The 25,508-nt window shown below is 37.8% G+C and overlaps 1 protein-coding gene across 2 annotated transcripts in view; it reads right to left on the bottom strand.

Annotated features, from left to right (window-relative positions):
• Positions 1-2,331: 2,331 nt before the first annotated feature.
• SRBD1 (S1 RNA binding domain 1) overlaps positions 2,332-25,508 on the bottom strand; it is a 189,253-nt gene continuing 166,076 nt past the window's right edge. For both annotated transcript variants that reach the window (XM_060187543.1, XM_060187544.1), the window contains exons 19-21: positions 23,678-23,857; positions 6,093-6,277; positions 2,332-2,777 (exon numbers count right to left, since the gene is read on the bottom strand). In XM_060187543.1, the coding sequence (XP_060043526.1) occupies positions 2,488-2,777; positions 6,093-6,277; positions 23,678-23,857 (655 nt within the window). In that variant the 3' untranslated portion in view covers positions 2,332-2,487. The remainder of the gene's footprint in view (positions 2,778-6,092; positions 6,278-23,677; positions 23,858-25,508) is intronic.

The following is a 25,508-nucleotide window of genomic DNA, read 5'->3' as shown; positions in this document are numbered from 1 at the left end:
TGTGCCTGCAAATCACTAAGGCTGCTCACACGATCAGTTACTCTGTAGGTTACTGGATTCGATGTACCAAGGGAGAATGCCTTTTTTCCAAAGCATTTATCTGAAATTGCAGGTAGTCTTCTGTGACCAGGTTCTATTCCTGGACATAGGAATTTGTCGATAAGTGAGGAGCCACCCTTTACTAATATTTCAGGCATAATATACCATAGTACAGGTGTGTCAACCATCATTAGATAGTTCAGTGTCACTTTTGCATAATATTGGTTTATTATGTTCATATTTATTTTAAAATTGATAGCCTTCCTGTGCTTCTTGGCACTTCCTTCAGGTAAAGTGATGCTATTGCTTTTTGTCCACATTGTATACTGTGGGGGCAGGGGGTACATAATAAGGACTAAACGTACTAGTGGAGGTGTACAGTGATTGACTACAGGAATGAGTCTGAAACCTCGAGGTGATATGAGATATTTGATGCTGAGCCATTGTGCAGCCATTTCCCATGACCAAACTGTCACAATATCAACATATCAGAGGACTGGTCATAACTTGAAGCAGTGAACAAACGAACAGGCCACTAAGTGGGAACTCATTAAAAATCACTCAGAATAATACTTTCAGGTGCACTTCACTCATCACTGACCTACCTACCCATTATGAGCCAGGAAGAACAGTGGGAGGAGCCAGAAGAAAAATCAATATAAAGTTGCAACATTAAGATCCATTGTCACTTGAAGACAGAGAGAGAGAGAGAACATTTTAGAAGTAAATCATCATGCAAACAAAATCTGAGTTATATAACTTCTAAGAAACCTGATGTAGTAAAAGATCTAAATACACCAACTTGAAAGAATGGTTATTTCAAGAGTAGCAAACCCACCTGGTAGAACTATCATAAAATACAAATTTTTAAAGGACTGTTATTTTTTTAAGTGACTATATAATTTACTATACAAAATGGGGAACTTTGGGACTAAAAAGAGGCACTATTAAAAAGTACTTAGTGTGTGTCATGGTGTCATGAGTATTTAGGAGAACCCTCTCTAGGCAAACAAGCAGAAAGGTCACTTTCTTAAGTAAGCGTTTCTCACTTCTATACTTGGGAGTAAATCAGGTACTCATCCAGTTATGCAAGTAACTCCATGTGGCCAGAACCAACAATACACATATTCAATGTAGGCTTTTTCCCCCCCTTTTTAAGTATTGATCCTAATTGGCTATGCTAATGCTAGCCAATAAAATACAAATAGTTAAGAACCATTTTTTCTACCTTGTTTTCCTTGTTCCTTCACACATCTACATTCAGTCATACAGAAGATGATTTCTTTCTTTTCTTTTCTTTTTAACTTAAATTCTTTTTTTGCAGCCCTGCTTCACCACTTGTGGTGGGGACCAGGGGCTTGAACCCAGATCCTTGAGCATTGTAACATGTATGCTCAACCAGGTGCGCCACTTCCTGGTCCCCCAGAAGATGACTTCTACCCCCACTTTACATATAATTCTGATGCTCCAGAATTATACATTCTGGGGCCAGGTAGTACACTTGGTTAAGTGCCTAGGTTACCATGTGCAAGGACCTAGTTTAAAGCCCCTGGTCTCCACCTGTCCTAGGGGGGCAAGCTTCACAAGTGGTGAAGCAGCGCTGCAATTATCTGTCTCTCTATTTTCCACTCCTCTGTCAATTTCTCTCTGCCCTATCAAATATAAGATAAAATAAAATTAAAAAAAACATACATTCTGTGCAAATATAAAGTCATTCTTAAAATTTCCAGAAGCTTTCCTCTTCCCCAAATCTATTTGGTTGACATGACATTTGTATCAACAGGTGCTGGTTCTTCTTAAAACAAGTCATTCACTAAAACAACATAGAAAAAGCAAGGTGAATAGCCACAAAACTTTACTGTAGGGATATATACACATCTATCCTTTGGAAAAAATGTTCTGAGTCATCTACTTGATGGTTATGAACAAAACAGAATCTATTTCAAAAGTATGTTTTTGGTCTGTTTGGCAAAGGAAAACCATAAAAAAAAAAATCCAAAAAGTCTAATTACAAGAAAAATATCTATAAAAATGGAGGATTAACTACTGCCAGACCTAAGGTGTCAAGAAACATTGTACAATTCAAATCAAGAAGACAGTTTCCTATAGGTTTGGCAAGGCAAGCTGGCAGACAGAGTAAAACGATTTATTACATAAATGCAAAAGGCATCAAAAGATTAATCACAACAAAATAAAGTTTGGATCAGAAAGTCAGTATTATATAAGAAGATGTGTGTGTGTGTGTGTGTGTGTGTGTGTGTGTGTGTGTGTGTGTAAAGAAACAAAATCCAACAGTTGGTTTCCTATTTATTCAGAAATAAAAGTAAGGAAAGTATTTGGAAAATAATTATATTTAGTGAATTATGTGCTAGTTAGAATTTACAAAGATCTAATTCTTGGCACTCTGTAGCAATGATACATATCAGTATTTGGTCTCCAGTGGGACACTCACAGCACTCGAATGAGATCTAGAGTAATTCTAGATCGGGGGATGTCAATGTTTAGTACTCGAACTTCCACTCTTTCTCCAGGGCCCAATCCAAGACTTCTCCTCTTCTTTGTTTTAGAAAGTTTTGCTTCAGTTACATTTCGAATGGGTATCAACCCTGCTCTTCCCACTCCTATATCCACAAAAATCCCAAAGAGAGTGGCATTCTCAACTTTGCCTGTAAGAACTGTCCCAACCTGTAGGTCTTCTAGGCAGACTATGCTTCTCTTAAAGTCAGGTTTATCAAAATCTGCAAGGAAAGGGGAAAAAAAGAGTATAAATAATAAGGCACTATAATGCTTAGAAATGATAGAATTATTGGAAAAACATATACTATGTATCAATTATCTACCCAGACTAGTATTATGGGGGTGGGGGGAGGTATGGTGATGGTGGCGGCAGAAGTTGCTGGAAGATCAGGCCTACCTACTTCAGAGGAAATGCATCCTAAAAGCAACTCAGTCATTTTTCTTAGCACTAGAAAAGAATCTTGGCTTCCTCTTTATGAGGAAGTCAGAACACATTCCTGCCTTTTTTTAAAAAAATTATTTATTGCGGGATTGATGGTTTACAGTTGACAGCAAAACACAATAGTTTGTACATGTGTAACATTTCCCAGTTTTCCACATAATAATTCAACCCCCACTAGGTCTTAATCTGCCATCATGTTCCAGGACCTGAATGAACCCTCCCCTCCCCTACCCAAGAGTCTTTCCTTTGGTGAAGTATATCAACTCCATTTCTGCTTAGTAAATATACACAGCTAAATCATAAAGGCTGAGGTCAGACCTTGGGAAACAGGAGAATAGGGCTCTTTCCCCTTGATGCATGAATTCTCAAATTGCTTAAACATAGATAATTAATCAACTTTTGGTCAGATGTGGTTGAAATTCAAATGTCCTTCCTCCTCTATGAAACTGGAACTCAGGAATCAACTGTTATCCACTCGAAAATATAGGGATTATTGACAATCTATATAGCTCAGACACCTAGATCAGTTAGCATTTTGTCTTTCTCCTCTTCAATTCATCAAACATTTGTTAACTCCTATTATTTTCCCCTGGGCAGAAATTCTGTTGGGTGCTAGATACACACAGAGGAAGACCTGAAAATGTCTGTGGTCAAGTAGCTTATAGCCCACTTTTCTTCCACAGGGTACATGTCCCTGGCCAGTAACATTATCTGCTCTCCCTGAATCCACAATCCCCAGAAAAAGGTGGACATAAGACATGCCAGGAAATCATGAGTCTAGTTAAAATAAAACAATAATAATAACAACAAAGGTTTTATGGAGTAGAAGGTTAGAACAGACAATTTAAACAGGTCTTTCGGATTATCTGTGGATTCCATTTATCCATGCTCTTCTTGGCCCCCTTTCCTAGGATTACTGAATGTTGATTCTAGTAACAAAGAACACATTCTATGCTTGGATCTCCTTTTACTAAGACCTCATTTTCCTCTCCACCCATTCCATTTCCTTTTCCTCCACAGCTGTTGGCTTTATGCTGATTACTTGTTAAAGCTATCCTTTACATTTGTATTAACAACTGGTCACCTCTTGTTACCTGCCCCACCCCCACCAGCTTAACCATACTAAAAAAAAAAAAAAGTTCAAATTTAGCTTTTCTTTATAAAACCAACCAGAAACCCTCTCAAACTTCAACTCTCACTTCATCATACACACACACACAAATTAATAATAATATGCTAAAATTGGAAATGATTCTGTAGAATTCCAGCTGGTGCTAAAACACTGAAAAAAAGCAAGAAACCCACTGTAATGCAATATTACACTAGACAAGGACAGTGTCAAAGCAAAGTGAAAATAAATCGTTGATCAAGGTCAGCAGTAGGATGGTCTCTTGAGTCCCACAAGCATCATTTTTATGTTAGGAAACTTTTTTTCTTTCCTCAAGGTTTTTTTTTTTTTTTGTAGTAGAGGTCCAGCTGCTACAGATTCCCTAAGAGTTCCCGATCAGCTGCTTAGTTTAATTTTGCATGGAAAATCAGAGTCAGGAACTACTTAACATGTTCCTGAAGACAGCCTGGGCCACTGAGAAATCAGAAAATCCTCCATGTACTATACAATCTTTAACACTTTGATAGCCAAGGTTGCATATTCAGCCCCTTGTCACCAAGTTATTTCTGAAGAACCCAACTGTGGAAATTAACTAGCAGCCAGAGTGTTAATAAAACAGAATTTGCTATATATGTCTTGAGATAACTGAAGGTAGGGTAAATATGATTAATGAATAAGGCACCAAGAAAGTAAATATTCTGAGGAAATTAAGAAAAGAAAAATACTTTAAGTACTGTAGTGTAGAAATAACCCAAATAGGATCTACATCTTCAAAAGTAAGATTGCCTAATTCCCCTTTGGGACTATGTTTACTAACTCAAAGTTCTCAAACATCTTGAAAATTGTGACTTACACAAAACAGTGTATGTTAAAGGCATCTATTTGGAATTTTATTTGTGACACTGATAAACACTGCAGTAATTGGTAAGTTTAGTTCAGAGTACAAAATGCCTCCATTCTGCTCAAGTTGGAATGTAAATATGTGAGGACTTCTAATTAAATTGATTAACTAGGGACACAGCTCCTTCAGATCCTACCCTGTTTGAGAACCACTGCTCTAGTTAGTTCTCCTGCTGAATATCAGTGAAACACACATAAAAGAACACCAGGCTTCCAAATGGAGATAAATATGTATACTGAAATAGACACTTTCAACAGACCACCCACCTGTCCAACTATTCCACTATTTCTTGGTTCAGGTCTTTCTGAAAAGTCTATTTTTCTCTAATATTAGGAAAAAAAATTAGGAAAGTTGAGGGAACAGTGCACCATGCTTTCTGATTGGTTTTTAAATCCCTTATAAAACCTTTTCAAAGATGCATGCCTCACTATCTCAACACGGACTAACCCAGAATGAAAACATGGTATCATAAAACTGGTTATGAGACAAGTGTGTGGATTCATTTAAATCCCTGAGCTTCCCATTCAAATTTCCTTGGGAAGTAGGCTATTTGATACCTTAATTCTTTCTGATCGGGTCACTGCTCTCAACAACTAAGGCCATACTATCTCCTTCACCACCTACCAATGATAAAAGCACTTTTAATTAGAAGAAAAATCAACAGAGATAGTATCTTACTTGTTCAATGTATTCAATGACACAGAATCCAGGAACTTAGAAGGCTATAACTTTGGGAAGAAGATTCACTTTTTATTCTGTGAACTAAGTGTTTTATCTAGGATGCTTTCTATCTATCTCTTATGAGATGAAAACAGTTGACCAAAAAATCATGAAAAAAATGTCTTTATGTACACAGCAAAAAATGTATGATAGTTGTCCAGTATAAAGGAAAATAAGCAGGGCCAAGGATTCTGTGACATGGCTTCCAGATTTGGCTCTGAGTACTATCAAACTGCAATGACTTAAAGGAAAGTCACTTTAATCTTCTCATATAAAAATGGGAGACTATCTGCCTTTGGGTATAGCATGGGACTGTCATGAAAGCTAAAGAAGATAATGTAAGTTATATAAATTCAATTACTCACCTGTTCTAAAGTCAAAGCTTTCAGGCTGGCTGAGGCCATCTATGATGACTTGTAAGGTATGAACTGTTGTTTGTAGCCTTTCTGCAGCTTTTTCTAATGCTTCCTTTTCAAGGAATGAATTTATTTTTTGCTGCATTTCAGGCTTTCCAATCTCACACAGTGTCCCTTTGATGAATGATAAAAACCTGCCAGGGGGAGGGGAGAATTCCAACACGTTATTAGTACTCATTTTCCAGCATCCTTATATAGTTCACCCTAAAATTCATTCACTTTAGATCCATGTATTAGCCAAACAATCTACTACATATCCATGCTATAATCACTGATTATCTTGAGGGAAAGAAGAGGGGACAGGACGGATTTAGGTTCTTGTGTTAGTTTATAGTAGGATACCACTGAGTATCAGAAACATTTTACAGCCCCACACCTATGGACATCTAATCTTTGACAAAGGTGCCCAGACTATTCAATGGGGAAAGCAGAGTCTCTTCAACAAATGGTGTTGCAAACAATGGGCTGAAACATGCAGAAGAATGAAACCAAATCACTGTATTTCACCAAATACAAAAGTAAATTCCAAGTGGATCAAGGACTTGGATGTTAGACCACAAACTATCAGATACTTAGAGGAAAATATTGGCAGAACTCTTTTCCGCATAAATTTTAAAGACATTTTCAATGAAACAAATCCAATTACAAAGAAGACTAAGGCAAGTATAAACCCATGGGACTACATCAAATTAAAAAGCTTCTTCACAGCAAAAGAAACCACTACCCAAACCAAGAGACCCCTCAAAGAATGGGAGAAGATCTTTACATGCCATACATCAGATAAGAGTTTAATAAGCAACATATATAAAGAGCTTGCCAGACTCAACAACAAGACAACAAATAACCCCATCCAAAAATGGGGGGAGGACTTGGACAGAATATTCACCACAGAAGAGATCCAAAAGGTTGAGAAACACATGAAAAAATGCTCCAAGTCTCTGATTGTCAGAGAAATGCAAATCAAGACAACAATGAGATATCACTTCACTTCTGTGAGAATGTCATACATCAGAAAAGGTAGCAGCAGCAAATGCTGGAGAGGGTGTGGGGTCAAAGGAACCCTCCTACACTGCTGGTGGGAATGTCAATTGGTCCAGCCTCTGTGGAGAACAGTCTGGAGAACTCTCAGAAGGCTAGAAATGGACCTACCCTATGATCCTGCAATTCCTCTCCTGGGGATATACCGTAAGGAACCCAACACATCCATCAAAAAAGATCTGTGTACACATATGTTCTTGGCAGCACAATTTGTAATAGCCAAAACCTGGAAGCAACCCAGGTGTCCAACAACAGATGAGTGGCTGAGCAAGTTGTGGTATATATACACAATGGAATACTACTCAGCTGTAAAAAATGGTGACTTCACCGTTTTCAGCCGATCTTGGATGGACCTTGAAAAATTCATGTTGAGTGAAATAAGTCAGAAACAGAAGGATGAATATGGGATGATCTCACTCTCAGGCCGAAGTTGAAAAACAAGATCAGAAATGAAAACACGAGTAGAACCTGAAATGGAATTGGCGTATCGCACCAAAGTAAAAGACTCTGGGGTGGGTGGGTGGGGAGAATACAGGTCCATGAAGGATGATAAATGACATAGTGGGGGTTGTATTGTTAAATGGGAAACTGGGTAATGTTATGCATGAACAAACTATTGTATTTACTGTTGAATGTAAAACATTAATTCCCCAATAAATAAATAAATAAATAAAAAAGAAAAGAAAAATATGGCCGCCAGGAACAGTGGGTTCTTGGTACAGGCACCAAGCCACAGTGATAATCCTGGAGGCAAAAAGAAAGAGAAAGAAAAAGAAAAGAAAAGAGAAAAGAAGAAAACAAAAGGAAAGGAGAGGAAAGGAAAAAAGAGAAAAGAAAAGGTAAAGTTTTATCACAAAAAGTGAAAGAGGTATTTCTTATAAACTGAGGCTACAGAATCATACTACCCTCAAAAATATCCACACATAAAGGGGTTTGCATCCACCTGCCAGCACCCATGTCCAGCAGAGAAGCAATTACAGAAGGTGGAATTCGCCTCTTCTGCTCCCCATAAAGAATTCTGCTCCACACTCCCAGAGGGATAAAGAATAGGGAAGCTTCCAAGGGAGGGGAAGGGACACGGAACTCTGGTGGTGGGAACTGTGTGGAATTGTACCCCTGTTATCTTACAGTGTTGTTGTTATTTAATCTCTAATAAAAATATAAATAAAAGGGAGCTGGGTGGTAATACACCTGGTTAAGTGCATATAGTATAAACACACACACACACAAAGAAACATTTTACTGTGTACTGTTCTGCAGTTTAATATATATATGTCGTTTCTTTTTTAAAATTGTGATTATCTTTATTTATCGGAGAGAGACAGCCAGAAATCAAGAGGGATGGGGTGATGGAGAGGGAGAGAGAGACAGAGAGACACCCATAACACCGCTGCACCACTCATAAAACTTTCCTCCTGCGGGTGGGAACCAGGGGCTCCAACCCAGGCCCCTGCATATTGTGATATGTGCGCTCTACCAGGTGCACTACTACTTGGCTCCATATATAGAAATACATAGTTTCTATGAGAGGATAACTACACTTACCTTATGTTTCCTAAAAGTTGTTAGCAAAACTTGTTTAATACTAAGTTAGTAAGTAGAAGAATAATTGATGATATCAAAATCCACCAAAATATCCAACAAGTATTGCCAGTTTCAGACAAGCAAATTACTGTTATATCACTGCCTTTTGTGTACCTATAAGGGGGCCAGGCAGTGGCGCACCTGGTTGAGTGCACATGCTACAAAGTGAAAGGACCGGGTTCGAGGCCCCGGTTCCCACCTGCAGGGGGAAAGCTTTGCAAGTGGTGAAGCAGTGCTGCAGGTATCACTCTGTCACTTTCCCTTTCTATTACCCCCTTCCCTCTCAACTTCTGGCTATCTCTGTCCAATAAATAAAGATAATTAAAACAAGAAAGAGCTACTACTTTTGTGTACCTATAAAGACAATATTGCCTATGCATACATGTCAGTTATCTAATAAATCTCCAATGCTGATACAGTCAAGCTTTACATGGACTAAATTGTACTAAGTATTCAAATTAATTCAAAATAATTTGAAGGGATGTCAAAAAGAAAATTAACTTTCTATCTAAATGGAAACACACCTCAATTCTATCACCTTAACTGGAATATTACTTCATATACTTTATATATTAAATAGCTTTAATATTTACAAAACAAAAAGATGTGCTACTCTTTGACGTGTTTACCATTTCCCCAGTTTGCAGAGCTGCCTCTGAATCAGTTTTAAAGTTCAGTAATAAATTTAGAAAAATGAATTAAAGGGTTAAAAAATTATTTTCCTCCTGTTTTATCTGAATATTAGGCTAAACAGCTTATTCTTTTTGACATTTACTGGCTGGGTTATTTTTCTACATCATTAAGTTTCATTTTCTATGATTAATGGCACTTTTAAAATGTCAACACAGTAATCAGACAGATAGTGATACTAATGACCTCAAATCCTTTCCTCTAAGAAAGCCTCTGGAAACCAAGGGGGGAAAAAAAACTGTTGTATACTGCACTGATTATCTAAGGTCTCTGGTGAAGAAAGCTTTTTCATCTTCATTGAACTAGTATGCTTCTTTGGGTTCAAATATCCAATCCTGCTACATCTCTGAATCTATAGTTTTGGTCAAAAACAGACTTTCCAAAATCTAACTATTCCTTTGAGAATACATCTCGGGCAATGGTTCATTTAATGAAAGACCAAGGCGTTGGTACCTGGTCTCCCTCTTCAGAAATGAGTTCCTGGTGGTCAGTGAGATACATGTGACTTCTGTATATCAGGGGCTTCACTAGTCTACCAGAGAGGCAGCCGTTATTCGTTAAGTGCTGATATTTGTTAGGTGCTGATAGATGGGCGGCAGCCCACAAGGGTCCTGGTGACAGGGAACAGCTGCGGAGCTCTGACTGACAGGGCAGATGACACATGACAACTTCTGTCCACAAACAACTTCTCTGCACAACTTTCTACATAATACACATCCTGCTGAACAGTCTTCCCTAGTATGCACCCTTTGGGTTTGGTTGGCTTTTTTTTTTTTTTGCTAAATAAATGGCTATTTATTTAGCAAAACACCTTTCAAGCCTTCAAGGTTTTGGTTTAAAATCTACTGTTAAAATGTCCCTCCCCCCAATTATATTCATGGGCTGTAAATCCATAATCCAGAATAATATTCTATAATTAATAAAGTTAACTAAATGGCAGAAACTTGCCAAAGCAGTATCTTGGCTTTAATAACAAAAACACTAGTTCAGAAGGACACTGAAAGTGTTAAGGGTGTGTGTACGCAACTGCTATCAAAAGTAGGTCTGTTTAATCTGAGTGCATACTTCATCTACTATTTTCATTCTTATACACATAAGCCTTAGGACAATGGTGGCTAAATAAATACTCATACTGATCAATCCTATTTTAAGTGACTATGGAACAAAGCTGAATGCTTTTCTTGAATTTCAAAACTTTCTTAAAGTTACAACAGAGTTGCAAAAAAGGGGAAAAGTAACAAAGGACTATAAATGCATCCCCATTGACCTCTGCTGTAATGAAGTTCAAATATACTCAACTGTAAACGCTAGAAAAAAAATGTTTTACCCCCAGAAGCCATTGAATAAACAAGTGTTTCTTAGATGTCTTAAGAAATATTTATTCTATAAACTGAATTTCACTCTAGAGTTGAATGCGGTAAGGACCAGCATAGTTTTACTTCAGGATTGAATGTGAAAAGTAAAACAAACTACTTTTTGGCTCAAATGTAACACATAAAAATACACTGTATTTTATGAAGTCTGCAATACAAAATGTATGTGAACATGTGCCGATACACAGGTGCCAGGCACTAAGCTAGTGCCTGGTGGATTTGATCTGAGATAATCCTAACAGGTCGGTACTGTATCCTACAGAGAAGGAAGGAAAACTGAGACTCAGGGAGGTTAACAACTTACCCAAGGCCACACAGCTATTCTAATTAACTGGAGTTTCATGCCTTATATATCTCTGTCTGAACTGTTTATAACTGCAGTTATACCCAAATTAAAGTATTATCCCTGGTTAAAATATAAAAAAGTATTTTTGGTAATAGTTCAGCAACACAATTTAATGGCAGATTAGTTAAGACTGAGCAATCTCACAAAAATTACTACATACATGCTTGTAAACGGACACTTCTCCCATAACTGTCTTCCAAAAGTCAGTAAAGCCATAGTCTCATGTGCTCCTGTCTCTGAAGGGTTTTTTTTTCAGTTTGTTATGCACTGCTGTCTGGGCTGCTGTTTTTATTTAATATGTAATTTCATCCATCTTACTTAAAATAAGAAAGTAGCATAAATGCAACAAATAAGCACATCATGTTCTTTTAGCACACATCTGCACAAAGTTAAAATACAGACCATGCAGCAGAGATAGGTCTTTTTTTTCTAGACTTCTATATGAAATAAAATCACTGATATTTTCAATGCCAGTATTACAAATGCAAGGTGCCCCACTTCAGAATAAAAAATTAAAAAAAAATCTTTCTAGGATTTTTCTCCAAAGAATAAGAAATTCTCAAGATTCATAAGCCTTTAGACATAGCCATTTAGTTTTATGTAATCATTTCCAGCATGGAGAAAAAAATTTTAGGAGTCCAGGACTTAGTTTCATTATGCTAAAGTAACATGATACCCCACAGGGTACAGAAGAATCATGGTGATGCAACTGCTTCATTTTAAAAAACAACTTAATATTAGCATGTGGTTTGTGGGCCAAACAGACAGAACTTATAATTCCAAACCAAACATATGACAAAGAAGCATGCTGCAAAGGCAAAATACTTCTAGTTGCCTAACCACTCTCACTCAACAACCAAAGGAGATTTTTCCCCCTTGCTTGTTTTTATCATTAGTTTCAACACAACTGCATCAGTAAATAAAAAACATTTAAGTACAAGAGTGTGCTCGTTTTATAAATAAGTATAGGGGCCAGGCAGTGGCACACCTGGTGGAGCACACACATTACAGTGTGCAAGGAGACAAGTTCAAACTCCTGTTCCCCACCTTTGGGGGTGGGGGTGAACAATGCTTCACAAGAGGTGAAATGGTGCTACAGGTGCCTCTGCCAGTCTCTCTCTCTTTCTCCCTCTCTCTCTCTCTCCCCTCCCTATCTCCTCCTTCCCTTTCAACTTCTGTCTCTACTGAAAAGGAATAAAATATTTTTAAAAGAAATAAGCACATACAATTAAAGCAAATCATAATTGTCATATAGTTGAATATCTCTTCAACTATTTAAAAAGAGATCTTATACTCTAAATAAAAAAAACAGGTCATGTTAACTATGACTAGGAGATAAAATGGTGGGACACAAATGAAAGTTCAGTAATAACTGGCTATCAAAAAAGGGGGTCAGGTGGTGGCACACCTGGTTAAGTGCACATGGTCCCGGGTTCAAGCCCCTGGCCCCCACCTGCAGGGGGAAAAACTTCACAAGTGGTGAAGCAGTGTTGCAGGTGTCTCTCTGTCTCTCTCCTTCTCTACCTCCCCAGCCCTCTTGATTTCTGGCTGTCTCTATCCAACAAATAAAGATAATACAAAAAATTTTAAAAAAAGAAAAAAAACTTAGGTACTATATACATTTTAAAACCTAATGCTCTTAGTATTGAAGACTGAAGAGAAATTTCAGTCTGACATATGGAAAAGCCTACTTTTCCTTTTACACTGTCTACTGGGAGTAGACAGATGATCCTGCAGCAGAGCTATAAGTCCACTGATGTATTTAATTTATTGAAGGAGTATCTATGTCACTACAGCCACTGTTTCAGCAGTCAAATCAAAGGGGAACAGTAATGGGAATTATACTCTAATAATCTTCAATGATTCTTTTCAAAAGTATAATTTCTTTGTTAAACCAAGACATTGACCTGGGTCAGAATCCTTAAAAATCTTTGCTGGTACAAAATCTACAAGTAATGGTAAAATCAATCACATAGAGTGCATTCATAGAGAGGCACACAAAACTACCAATGAAACTGAAGAATAGCCAGTAACTGTTAAAGTCATATTTAAATGAGTTCTCCTAATATATAATCAGACAAAGGAAGTTATAGAAAAGAATTTTTTTTTTACATAAAACATACAACTCATTGGTTATAAACTTACATATCAAAAATAAACTTAAAAAACTCTACTTATACATGCACAGAAATTGGATACTTGATACATGTTGCATTAATTGTATGTAGGAGAACATATCCTTAGAAGTGTCATTTGAGCAATTTATTATATGGAATTAAATTTGTTTTAAAAGAAAAAAAAAAGATCAGTCAGATCTAGAGGGATGCAGAGGTCACCATAGGCTCCTAAGCTGATTATGGGCACCAGATCGCATCAAATCAATGGGGTTTACAGTCAACAATATTTATGCCCCTTTCCCATATTAGGGAGCTACTCTCTTCCCTGATCCAGCTTTCTGGTCCTTTTTCCAGCCATGACATCATCTCCCCAGACAATAACCTTGGATCCACCAGCATATCAGATTTCAGGGGTAAAAAGAAAAAGGGAAAAAAAAAAAACCTAGTATAGCCACAGGCCCTTTGGAATTTAACTAAAATATGCCTACTAGCTATCTATACAAAATGGAGGACCCCCCCCCCCCCAACTCTTCATCTGCACTATTCCAGCCCTTAGGTCCATGACTGGTCAACAATTTGTCTGCTTTGTATGTTAACTCTCTTGTCAACCAGCAGGTTCCAGATGTTAGAATGATGCTGACCAGACTTCCCTGGACAGACAACCCCACCAATGTGTCCTGGAGCTCTGCTTCCCCAGAGACCCACCCTACTAGGGAAAGAGAGAGGCAGACTGAGAGTATGGATTGACCAGTCAACACACATGTTCAGCGGGGAAGCAATTACAGAAGCCAGACCTTCCACCTTCTGCACCCACAATGACCTTGGTTCCGTACTCCCAGAGGGCTAAAGAATATGAAAGCTATACCCCTCTTATCCTATGGTTTTGTCAATGTTTCCTTTTTATAAATAAAAATAAAAAAAAGATCAGTTAAAACAGGTTTACACTGAAATTTTCTAAAAGTTAGAGAATGATCTTTCTAGAAATGGTTATAGACACTATTTGTAAAGTTACGTAAAACAAAATATCTAAAATCAGTAGAATAAGAAACACTGATGTTTGTGTAGCATTTCCTATTTCAAATACAGTATTATATCGGAATTACATTAAACAAAAATATAGACACATGAGCATGTAAAAAAGCAACAAGTCAGGCTCAGCTTCTGGTATTGGAGTATTGGAGGAGAGGCTTTTGAAAAACCCAAGTCAGCATTATCTAACTGATTATCCTCTTTTATTTATTTATTCATTTATTCTTTTTAAATTTTTTCCCTTTTGTTGCCCTTGTTTACTACCATTGTTGTTATCATTATTACTGCTGTCATTGTAGAATAGGACAGAGAGAAATCGAGAGAGGAGGGGAAGACAGAGAGAGAGAAGAAGATAGACACCTGCAGACCTGCTTTACCGCCTGTGAAGGGATCCCTCTGCAGGTAGGGAGCTGGGGGCTCAAATCGGGATCCCGATGCTGGTCCATGCGTTTTCCGCCATGTACGCTTAACCCACTGTGCAACCGCCTGGCTCCCAAGTTTGGCTGTTTTAAACACATGAAGATATAACACAACACACCCACATATCCCTCAAGTGAGAAAGCTAATAGCAAAGACCTTTAAATAAGTTTGGCAAAATACTGAGTGCCAAGTTGAAATAATATTTAGTCTCCTTCAGTATTTATTTACTGTGGAAAGAAGACTATAAAAGATGATAATAGGGCCAGCAAAACAGCTCACTTAAAAGAAAGGAGGAAATAAAAGAAAGAAAAAAGGAAGAAGTGGGCGAGGGGAGAGAAATAAAGGTGGAAAGGGAGGGAAAATAAATTCTCACAAAAATTTATTGTGGCCATAGAATTGCAAATACAGGGATGAAAACGCAGATTAAATGCCATGCTCAGAGTCACCCAGCTGAGACCACAAAGCTATATAGCTCCAGCTTATAAAATAAAAAAATCACATCACATGTTTATTAGTACTCCATTCCCTTTTCTTTGGGTAATTTTCAATCTAGACAGAAGATTTAGAGCACAGAAAAATTTGGGCACCTAGGACCACTGCCTGGGAGTAATTTATTATTTTTTTAAAACAAAATTTAAAAGAAAAAAAATAGACTCTTTTTATTTACTGAATTTAAGAGTTGAATGAAATTAAGTTAGTGGTTTCAAAGGCTACAGACTCTACAGCTCAAAAGCACTGTTTAGAATCCAAGTAATTTAATTTACTGACAGTAAAGCTGAAATGTAGATTAGTGCCTGTGACTATTTGGAAGAAGAGGGCAGATTTTTTAGAAAGTAGTACTCAAAAACAGGCTAGTGATGGCAGAGCTGAAATTAAACAGATGTGGCAGTACAAGGGTATAAAATCCATGTATCAGGCAGGGTAAAGGACATTCTTTCTTTAAGCATGAATTCTATCCTATCAAAAAAAAAAAACCTTTTAAGAAAATTAGGAACACTGAAAATATACTATTTCTATAAATTCCCTGGTTGTCCTCTGAATGGAAAGATTCTCTAGTTGTCCTCTGAATGGAAAGAAGTATTTTTAATCCATTTCATAAGTGGGCTATTGAGGTCAAGGTGATTTGTTTATGATCATGTAGAGATTCAGAGACAGGCTAAGATTAAAATCCATAGATGGGACAAGGAGGGGAGAAGGGAAATAACAGTAGACGAAATCAATACAATATTGAGCTTCTGGCTCCAGACTAAGTGTTCTAAACCTAAAAAGAAACAAAGGAGAAGGACAAATACTTTGAAGATGGAAGAGACTGAAGCAAGCACAGCATTCTGGCTGGGCAGTAACTCTCTCTACTCTATTGGCACTTTAAGTTGGCTCCAGATATGCAAGAGAGAAACCAGACTTTTCTCCGGTCCTAAGAACCAGTGTTAATGTTAACTGACCATCTTAAATGCCCCTAAACACTATCTGGGTCACACTGCTAGTTTCCCCCTGCACCTTGAAGATCAGCAGTTTTAGTACTTCACTCCTTTTCTTTTATGGGTCAGTTTGACATCCCCCTTCTCTCTATCTTTTTAAATTTTTGCTTTATTTTAAATATTTTTATTATCTTTATTTATTGGATAGAAAAAGCAAAAAAATTGAGAGAAGGGAGATGTAGAGAGGGTGAAAGACAGAGGGACACCTGCAGCACTGCTTCACCACTTGTGAAGCTTTCTCCCTGCAGGTGGGGATCAAGGGTTGAACCCAAGTCCTTGCACATTGTAACATATGCACTCAACCAAGTGCGCCACCACCTGGTCCCTTTTCTCAATCACAACCAAAATAATAGCAGTAATAATTATAACAACAGTTCATTTTGTACCAGATGATAACTATTTTACGTAATATGAATTCATGTAATGCTATTATTTTCCTTACATAACAGACAGAGGAAGCTAAGGTACAAGGAAGTTAAATAAATTTCTCAAATAGTGATGATCTGAACCCAGGAAGTCTGGTACAGCACTGCTTCCAGATTTGCATAGAAGAAAGTCAGGCAAGATCTCAGAATCTTAAACTTTTTAGTTCCCTCTACCAGTCTTGATTGGAACTTAGTGTGGGGTGTGTGGCAATCAGCTCTTAAAGAGCCCAGGGGGAATCAGGCGGTAGCATAGTGGGTCGCAAAGCACAAGTGATCCTGGTTCGAGGCCCTGGCTCCCCACCTGCAGGGGAGTCACTTCACAGGCGGTGAAGCAGGTCTATAGGTGTCTATCTTTCTCTCACCCTCTCTGTCTTCCCCTCTTCTCTCCATTTCTCTCTGTCCTAGCCAACAACGATGACATCAATAACAACAATAACTACAACAATAAAACAACAGGGACAAAAAAGGGGAATAAATAATAATAATTTAAGAAAAGCCCCAGGTCTGATTATGTGATGCTCAAATGGGAAAAATTCTCTTTGACCATGTTTTTATGTGGTGAGGGCATTTTTGAAAATAGAAGGAAAGTTATTTTCTGAGAATTACAGTAAGATGTTTGGGCTTTAGCTCCTAAGAAAGAAAAAGGAAAAAAGTTTTTGTAATCTGTCCATTTAATATTCTTACCTTTTAGATCTGCCCTCTACCTCTTCATGAAGAGGCAATCTTGTATTATGTAATCAGAGCTCCATTAGATGTTAATATGAACTAAGTGATACACAGCCTAAGACATCACTTACCAAAATCGGCAATGATTCTGCTTTTTCTTTCTTTCTTTTTTTTTAATAGATAGTCCTGAAACTTTTTTTTTTAATTTATTTTTTATTTAAGAAAGGATAAATTAACAAAACCATAGGATAGAAGGGGTACTTTACCAGAGCACTGATCAACTCTGGTTTACGGTGGTGCAGGGGATTGAAAATGGGACTTGGAAGCCTCAGAAATGACAGTCTGTTTGCATAACCATTATGCTATCTACCCCTGCCCAGTCCTCAAACTTTATCTAAGTACTTAAATACAATAATTTCTTTTCCTTCCCGTTTTTATTCATTGCTAATTTATTTTTTTTTTCCTCCAGGGTTATTGCTGGGCTCGGTGCCTGCACCATGAATCCACTGCTCCTGGAGGCCATTTTTTCCCCCTTTTGTTGCCCTTGTTGTTGTAGCCTTGTTGTGGTTATTATTACCATTGTTGATGTTGTTTGTTGTTGGATAGGACAGAGAGAAATGGAGAGAGGAGGGCAAGACAGAGGGGGAGAGAAAAATAGACACCCGCAGACCTGCTTCACTGCCTGTGAAGCGACTTCCCTGCAGGTGGGGAGCTGGGGGCTCGAGCCAGGATCCGTACGCTGGTCCTTGCGCTTTGCACCACTTGTGCTCAACCCACTGTGCCACCGCCTGACCCCCTCATTGCTAATTTTTACAAAATACTTAAAGATAAATGAAATGGCAGAATGGGGAAGGAAAAGAAAAGAAATATTTTAATAATTTTTAAAAATTTCTTTATGGGGGAGTTAATGGTTTACAGTTGACAATAAAATACAATGGTTTGTACATGCATAACATTTCCCAGTTTTCCACACAACAATAGAACCCCCACTAGGTTCTCCTCTGCCATCATGTTCCAGGACCTAAACCCCCACCTCCCACCCCAGAGTCTTTTACTTTGGTATAATACACTTAATTTTCATGTCCAAATATTGCCAACTCTTGTGAGGCAAATCCAGAAAAATTTAATATCTTTCAAATTTGCAAATAATTTCTTAGGTCTGCTTACCTAATCTTCATTTATTTTACAGCATTTTGGAGTGGATTTCTTTTCAGGCAAGTTTCCCACAAAGAAACATGTTTTTAACATTGCAGAAGTAAGTTGGCATGCCAGTACAGGATAAAGCTATTGTGAATTTTAATGTGGGGAAGAGTGCTAGACATACTTAGTAGGCTAAGTTACTCACCTCTCAAAAACATTACAGATCACACATCATGGACTTTCTGGACTGCTTACTGAAACTATGTCCATCCAATCTGTCAGTGTAATTGGTCTATTGCTGCTGCCTTTTTATTTAATTTCATAAACAAAAATATTCTAAATTTCTATATTAAAACTGCTTTTAGCTAGAAAGCTTATTCTTTGTTGGGCAGCAACTAACATTTGGGAAAATGTGATAAAACTTCTAAAAGAAGAATCCCAAGATGCTAAATTCTTACATGGAAAGGAGGAAAGAAAACAGACTGACGTGTGAGAGCTCATTAAAGGTCTTTAGTACAGGCTGTTAGTCACTATCTGGAATAATAATAAAATGACTTATTTTAGGTCCAGACCAGATAGCCAGGTCTCTCAGTGCTTTAGCCCAAAAGTGACAAGTAGAAGACAATTACCTCATTACAGAATCTGTGAGCATCTGTTGGGCTAATTCTCACTTTTATTTCCAGTTTTACTGACATAGTATTATATAAATTTAAGGTATACAATGTGTTGCTCTTCTATGTAATTGTAAAGTGATACCTATCATAGTGTTAGCTAACACCTCTATCAGTCACATACATATCATCTGCTCCTCTCTCTCTCTCTCCCTCTCTCCCTCCCTCCCTCTAACATTTCAGGTATATTCATTAGCAACATTCAAGTAAGTATATAATATGGTATGACTAGCTATAATCTCCATGCTGTACATCAGAGTTTGAGAAATCACACATTTTATAACTGGAAGCTTGTACCCTTTGGCAAAATTTTGGTTTTAAAAATCTGAGGCAAGTTTTCAGTAAATTAAGAATGGACACTGTTTGGCTTCTGTAGAGAAGCATTTTTCCTCCCAAAGTAAATGTTTTGCCAGGCTAAATGAGTACTCCTAGCCCAGAGCTGAATTTTAAATTCCTGGTTGTTTGCCTTTAGAAATATACTTTCTAGGATTGACTATTACAAGGGTCAGAAATAGGCATCAACAGTAAAAGGAAATATCAAGTATTAACATTACAGTAAAGGGGCCAGGTGGTGGCGCACCTGGTTAAGCGCACAAATTACTGTGCAAAATGACCAAGGTTCAAGTCCCTGGTCCCCACCTGCAGAGGGAAAGCTTCACAAGTGATGAAGCAGGGCTGAGGTGTCTTACTGTCTGTTTCCTCTCTACCCTGCCCCTCTAAACTTCTCTCTGTCTCTTCCAATAATAAATGGGGAAAAAAAACTCAACAAAATTACAGTAAAGATATACAAATAATTCCTTTACATATATATCTTTACCTAGTTCATTGTTATGGTGCCACATGCATGCTATTCAGGCTGTTAATCACTTCCAGAAGCAAGTATTTTTTCCTCTCTCTCTCTCTGTCTCTCCTCACTGAGATAGACGCGTTAGCATTCATGGTTTGCCAAGGGAGAAATAGGTCTGTGCAGCTCTTAGGGAAAGAACCGGATTTAATTATTCTGCCCTTTTCTCTCACAGATACAGAGTGGCTCATACGCCATCATTCCTGCTTTGCCATAAGCTTCATGGGGTTTCCAGGACAAATAGATAACCATTTTCCTTCCAATAAATTGATAGCTTCTTTACCTCTTTTGCCTCTACTAGCACATAAACTTTTCTCTCGAGATCCCATTCCTTCTGCTCCTACAGTCTTCACTGATGGTGGAAAAAAGGGAGCTGCTGCCCTTATATATTACCCAGACAAACAATCTCCTAAACCTCTCTTTACTGAGCTTCCTGAGAATTCCCCTCAGTACAAAGAACTTTATGTTGTTTTCCTTGCATTAAAAGCTGTACCAGAATCCTTCAACCTTTTTTCTGACAGTGTGTATACTGTTAATTTACTTCCATGGCTTGCTCATTCTTATGTGAAAATTGATGACAACCCACTTTCCCCTCTCTTGATTCAAATCGCCTCTATGCTCTCTTCTCGAACCCAACCACTATATATTCGGCACCTTCGTTCCCACAGCCCTCTTCCTGATACCCTGTCCGAAGGGAATGCCGCAGTTGACCGCCTTGCCTCCACAGGAACTTTCCCAGTCTCTGTCTCTGATCCTGCTGACTTTCATTACCTAACCCATGTTAATCTTAAAGGCCTTCGAGCTCGATTTCCTGATGTTCTGTTACCACAATTAAAACATATCCTAGCTACATGCTCTTCCTGTGCAAGTCTCATAAAAACACCTGCTATTCAGACTCTTGGTGTTAACCCCCGAGGCTTAAAAGCTAATGCTATTTGGCAAATTGATGTCACCCACATACCAAACTTTGGCAAACAAAAATATGTGTTTGTCTCAATTGATACCTTTTCTAAATTTATGTGGGCAACAGCTCAGACAGGAGAAAGCTCTAAAAAGCTTATAAGCCATATGCTCTCCTGTTTTGCCGTGATGGGCTTACCTCTTCAACTGAAAACTGACAATGGACCTGCGTTTACCAGCAAACAATTTAAAGATTTTTGTTCCCTCTGGAACATTACTCATACCACAGACATTCCCTATAATCCACAGGGACAAGGCATTGTCGAGAGGTCCCATCAAACCCTTAAGGCTCAATTAAATAAAGATAAAGGAGGAATGTACCCCCCAATATCCAGCTAGCAAAAGCCTTAACTACGTTAAATCTCTTTAATATTTACAATAACTCGGACTTACCTCCTATTATTCTTCACTGGCAAACACCATCTACTCTCCCATCTATTAAGGTCAAATGGAAAGACCCACTTGATAAAATTTGGAAAGGGCCTGACCCTCTATTGACCATGGGAAGAGGTTTTGCATGCATTTTCCCTCATAATTACTCTAAACCTGTCTGGATTCCTGCCCGCCATGTCCGACAATACCCTTATGATGGCACTGTTATCCCTGAAGAACTAGAAATAATACAAGAGGACTAGATGCAGGATACATCCCAGGATCCATAATATGACATGGCAGAACCTACAAAAGTTGGCTCACAGAGCCCTCTCTCCTACACCTTCTCTGAATGTCTTATGTTATGACTGGCCAGTTGTGTTTTGTGAGTGAGTGTGCTGAATAACCAAAAATTTTTGTATGACCCATCTGCTCAGAGTACTCTAAATGTTAAAACCATTGTCACTAACATGCGTTAACTCTCTAAGTAACCTGAGTCTATTTATAGTCCAAAATCAATTATAGTAAACCTCTAACTTGTTACAAGTTTTATTGTTTTTCACAAGTAAGTGATTACAGCTATCAAGCCTTCATATGAAGAATCATCTGTTCATATGGTAAGGTAGTAAACTGTAAGAAGTTCCTCCATATCCAACCTATGTGAATTAACAACATTCACATATTCTTGTACACTTAACTGGTGTATCTTGTCTTGCCACCATAGGCCTGCCTTTGTCAGCCAACAATTTAAAGATGTTTCCCTTCATAACATCACCCGTGCCATGGACATCCTTTACTACCCCCAAAGACAAATGGCTGTTCCCCTGGACATCACATCCACCGACTGCTTTCCTTAGACTTAAGATATGATCCCACCTCTTCATACCAATGGATACATTCACTGTTTTTGAACAAATTAACTTTTTGGTAGTGTTGAGGGGTAAAGGGCACCACAGAGAGATGGGAGTGGTTACAGGTGTGGCTTAGAAGGTACAGGCGGATTTCTGACTTTAAAGCTCGCCAACTTACATTAAATGGGTAAAAGGGGGACAACTACAACAGCATATGTCCCCCATTCTGAGAGTTCGTCATGCAAAGAATTGAAAAGAGAACATGATTATTCAGGTAAATTAAACTTTATTGAGAACAAAACATGTTAGGGAAAAAGACAAAGAGAGAGACATTGGAGAGAATAGGGGACTAACTTACACACTTGTTCATGTCATAGTCCCAGAAAGAAAGCCAGAATGTTCAGGCACCTGGCTTTAAAGTTAAAGCCATACCTGTAACCACTCCCACTTTTGGGTGGTACCCTTTCTCCTTCAGCATTAGCTCATTAAACTTCACTTTGTACTTGAAAGTCCAGCACCCATATCATTATGTGTTATGACATATACTTATTAAAAGTTTATAAATTCGAGAGCTGGGCAGTGGCGCAACGGACTAAGCGCACATGGCGTGAAGCACAAGGACGGGTGTAAGGATCCTGGTTCGAGCCCCTAGCTCCCCACTTGCAGGGGAGTCACTTCACAAGCGATGAAACAGATCTGCAGGTGTCTATCTTTCTCTCCCCCTCTCGATTTCTCTCTGTCCTATATGACAGCAATAAAACAACAACAACAATAACAACAATGATAAACAACAAAGGAAACAAAAGGAAAAAATGGCCTTCAGGAGCAGTGAATTCATAGTGCAGGAACCACACTCCAGCGATTACACTGGAGGCAAAAATAAATAAATAAATGAATAAATAAATAAATAAAAAATTTAAAAGTTCATAAATTCTGGGTCAGTGTAGTAACTCACTTGGATAGTGCTGCTTTACTGTGTGTACAAACCAGGTTTGAGACTGGCACCAAATGCACTGAAGGAAGCTTTGGTGTTGTAGTCTCTTATTTTTTCTTACTCTCTGCCTTTCCTTATCTTAAAACAAACAAACCAACAAACCAACAAACAGCATCAATTCTTAAACTTTGCAACTACTAACCAGGGAGACATTCTTAAGAAAATGAGAACTAGCTGTTTACTGTAAAAATGGCTTTTCATCTTTTAGGTAAGTACAAATTTTAGGTCAAGTGCTAGAAAACTGTATCTTGTTAATTTCCAAAACAAGCAAAGGAGAGTGCCATGCAATCCATTACACACATTTCACCATCAGTACTAAGGTTTATTAGTTTGACAATGCTCCAGGAATAATGGTTTCATTTCTCACTGAAAGAAAATAATGTGCCACATAACTTAACAATGTGGAACTTCTGAAAAAATGCTGTCATGTTAAGCATATCCATATTTTTAAAGTCTCCATGATGCCAAAACAAAAGACATTTGCAATAAAGAACTCAATGCTGGGCATGGAAAATTTTCACATGGGTTCCACTTACCTCATTGCTATGCCATATGATTCTGGGTGAATACAAGTTTGATCCAAAGGATTTGGCTTCAGTGCAGCACTGACTGCTGTCTTGCTCCTCTTCTTGACCTGCTTCTCATCTGTGACCTCAACACCTGCTGAAGTTGTCACACCAGTTCCTTGAATTTGGCCCGCATGCTCAGTTTGCTGACTACAGTGACCATTTAAGGACAGCATGTGGAGAGTTGAAAGAGGGAAAGTTGGGCAAAAAAGACAAGTCTTAAATTTAAAAATCCTCCCTTCCTCCTTTTCTTTATAAATGCAAATGGCAACCTAATTCTGACCATTCATCTCACATAAAGTACCACTTATTTGCTTTTAAACACTGCTAAGAAAGTTTTCTATTACCTAAGGCCAAAAAAATTCTTTACTGACTCAGTCTGCAAATGGGTATTCTGGGAAAGAACAGACAAAAATGAAGGGAAATAAGTTCAATAAGGTGGAAGAAAGGGAGGAGGAAAATGAAAAGATGATGTCCCAGAGGTGAAAGAAAATGCAGGTTGTCAATTAAAAGAACCCACAGTTAAGAATAGAACGGGGAAAAAGAAACCTCATATTTGAGATATCATGGGGAATCATTTAGAATATGATTTTTTTAAGAACACAAGAATGAACATGATTTTTTTAAAAGAAGCTGGAATCTGAGTGGCTTCAGATTTCTTGCTAGCAAACATCAAATGCCAGAACAGTGGAACAGTATCTTCAAAGTTCCTTGAGACAACTATAAGAGATAAAATCCTGCCAGGTTACAATATGGATAGACCTGGAGGGGGTCATATCAGGTCAAACAACTCAAAAGGATAAGGAGCAATACTAGGTTACCTCACTTAATGTGTAAGATATAACGAAACCAAAGCAGAAGCTGAGAGATAACTCAGCAGGTAGAACATAACTTATCATGTGTAGGGCCTTGGGTTCAACCTCCAGCACCACACAAAAGCACCATGGACAGTATCAAAGAGAACTCCATGAGTGGTAATGGGGTGCTTTGGTATCTCGCTTGTAGGTATATGGAATAAAAACCGAGCCAGGAAGGCAGTGCAACAGTATTCCGCATGCACGAGGCTTTCAGTTTAATCCCTGACTCAGTATTAAAAAGAAAATGATGAAAAAGAAACAGAGCAAGGGAACTGAAAAAAATTAGTGAAAACAAATGCTTAGACTCAGAACACAACTGATGGTCACCAAGGGGTGTGGGGAGGTAAAGGAAATCAAATAGATTTTGGTGGCTTTTAAAATAACACAATAAGGCACTTAAATTATAGTTCATTCGTGAACTAAATACTATGCAGACAATATAAAATTATTTAAATTTATATATGAAATTATATCTGAAATTTATGTTTATATATATTTTGAAGACCCAGATATATATTATAAAAATAGAAATTTAAATAGTCAAATACTGTGATTCCCTTCTAAGTTACAATAATGAATATAAACAAGTGTGTATAAATGCACAAAGTTAATATAAATATAAACTTACTTTCAGGAAGCAATATATAATAATGTATTTTGAAGTTAGAAATTGAGGTGTCCTTTACTTTAGAAAATTTTATTATTCTTTCTAAAACTGCTGCTTTAATTTTTAACCAAGTATTCAAAAAAACATATAAACTAAAAAAAAGTGGGATTCTTTTAGTCTCAATTTTCCCCCCCATTTCTGGCTTCAGGGTTTTATGGTCTATTTCTTCCACTCCCATGTTCTGCAAAATTTACCCAGGTTTTATTCCGGTACTTTCAGAGTTTTACTTTTTCCATTTAAATATTTGATCCATCTGGAATTCAATTAGGTATAAAGT

Source organism: Erinaceus europaeus, chromosome 3 (genome assembly GCF_950295315.1).
Source record: "Erinaceus europaeus chromosome 3, mEriEur2.1, whole genome shotgun sequence".
Lineage (NCBI taxonomy): Eukaryota > Metazoa > Chordata > Mammalia > Eulipotyphla > Erinaceidae > Erinaceus > Erinaceus europaeus.
Note: the sequence above shows the minus strand (reverse complement) of the source record. Positions and strands in the feature narration are given on the sequence as shown.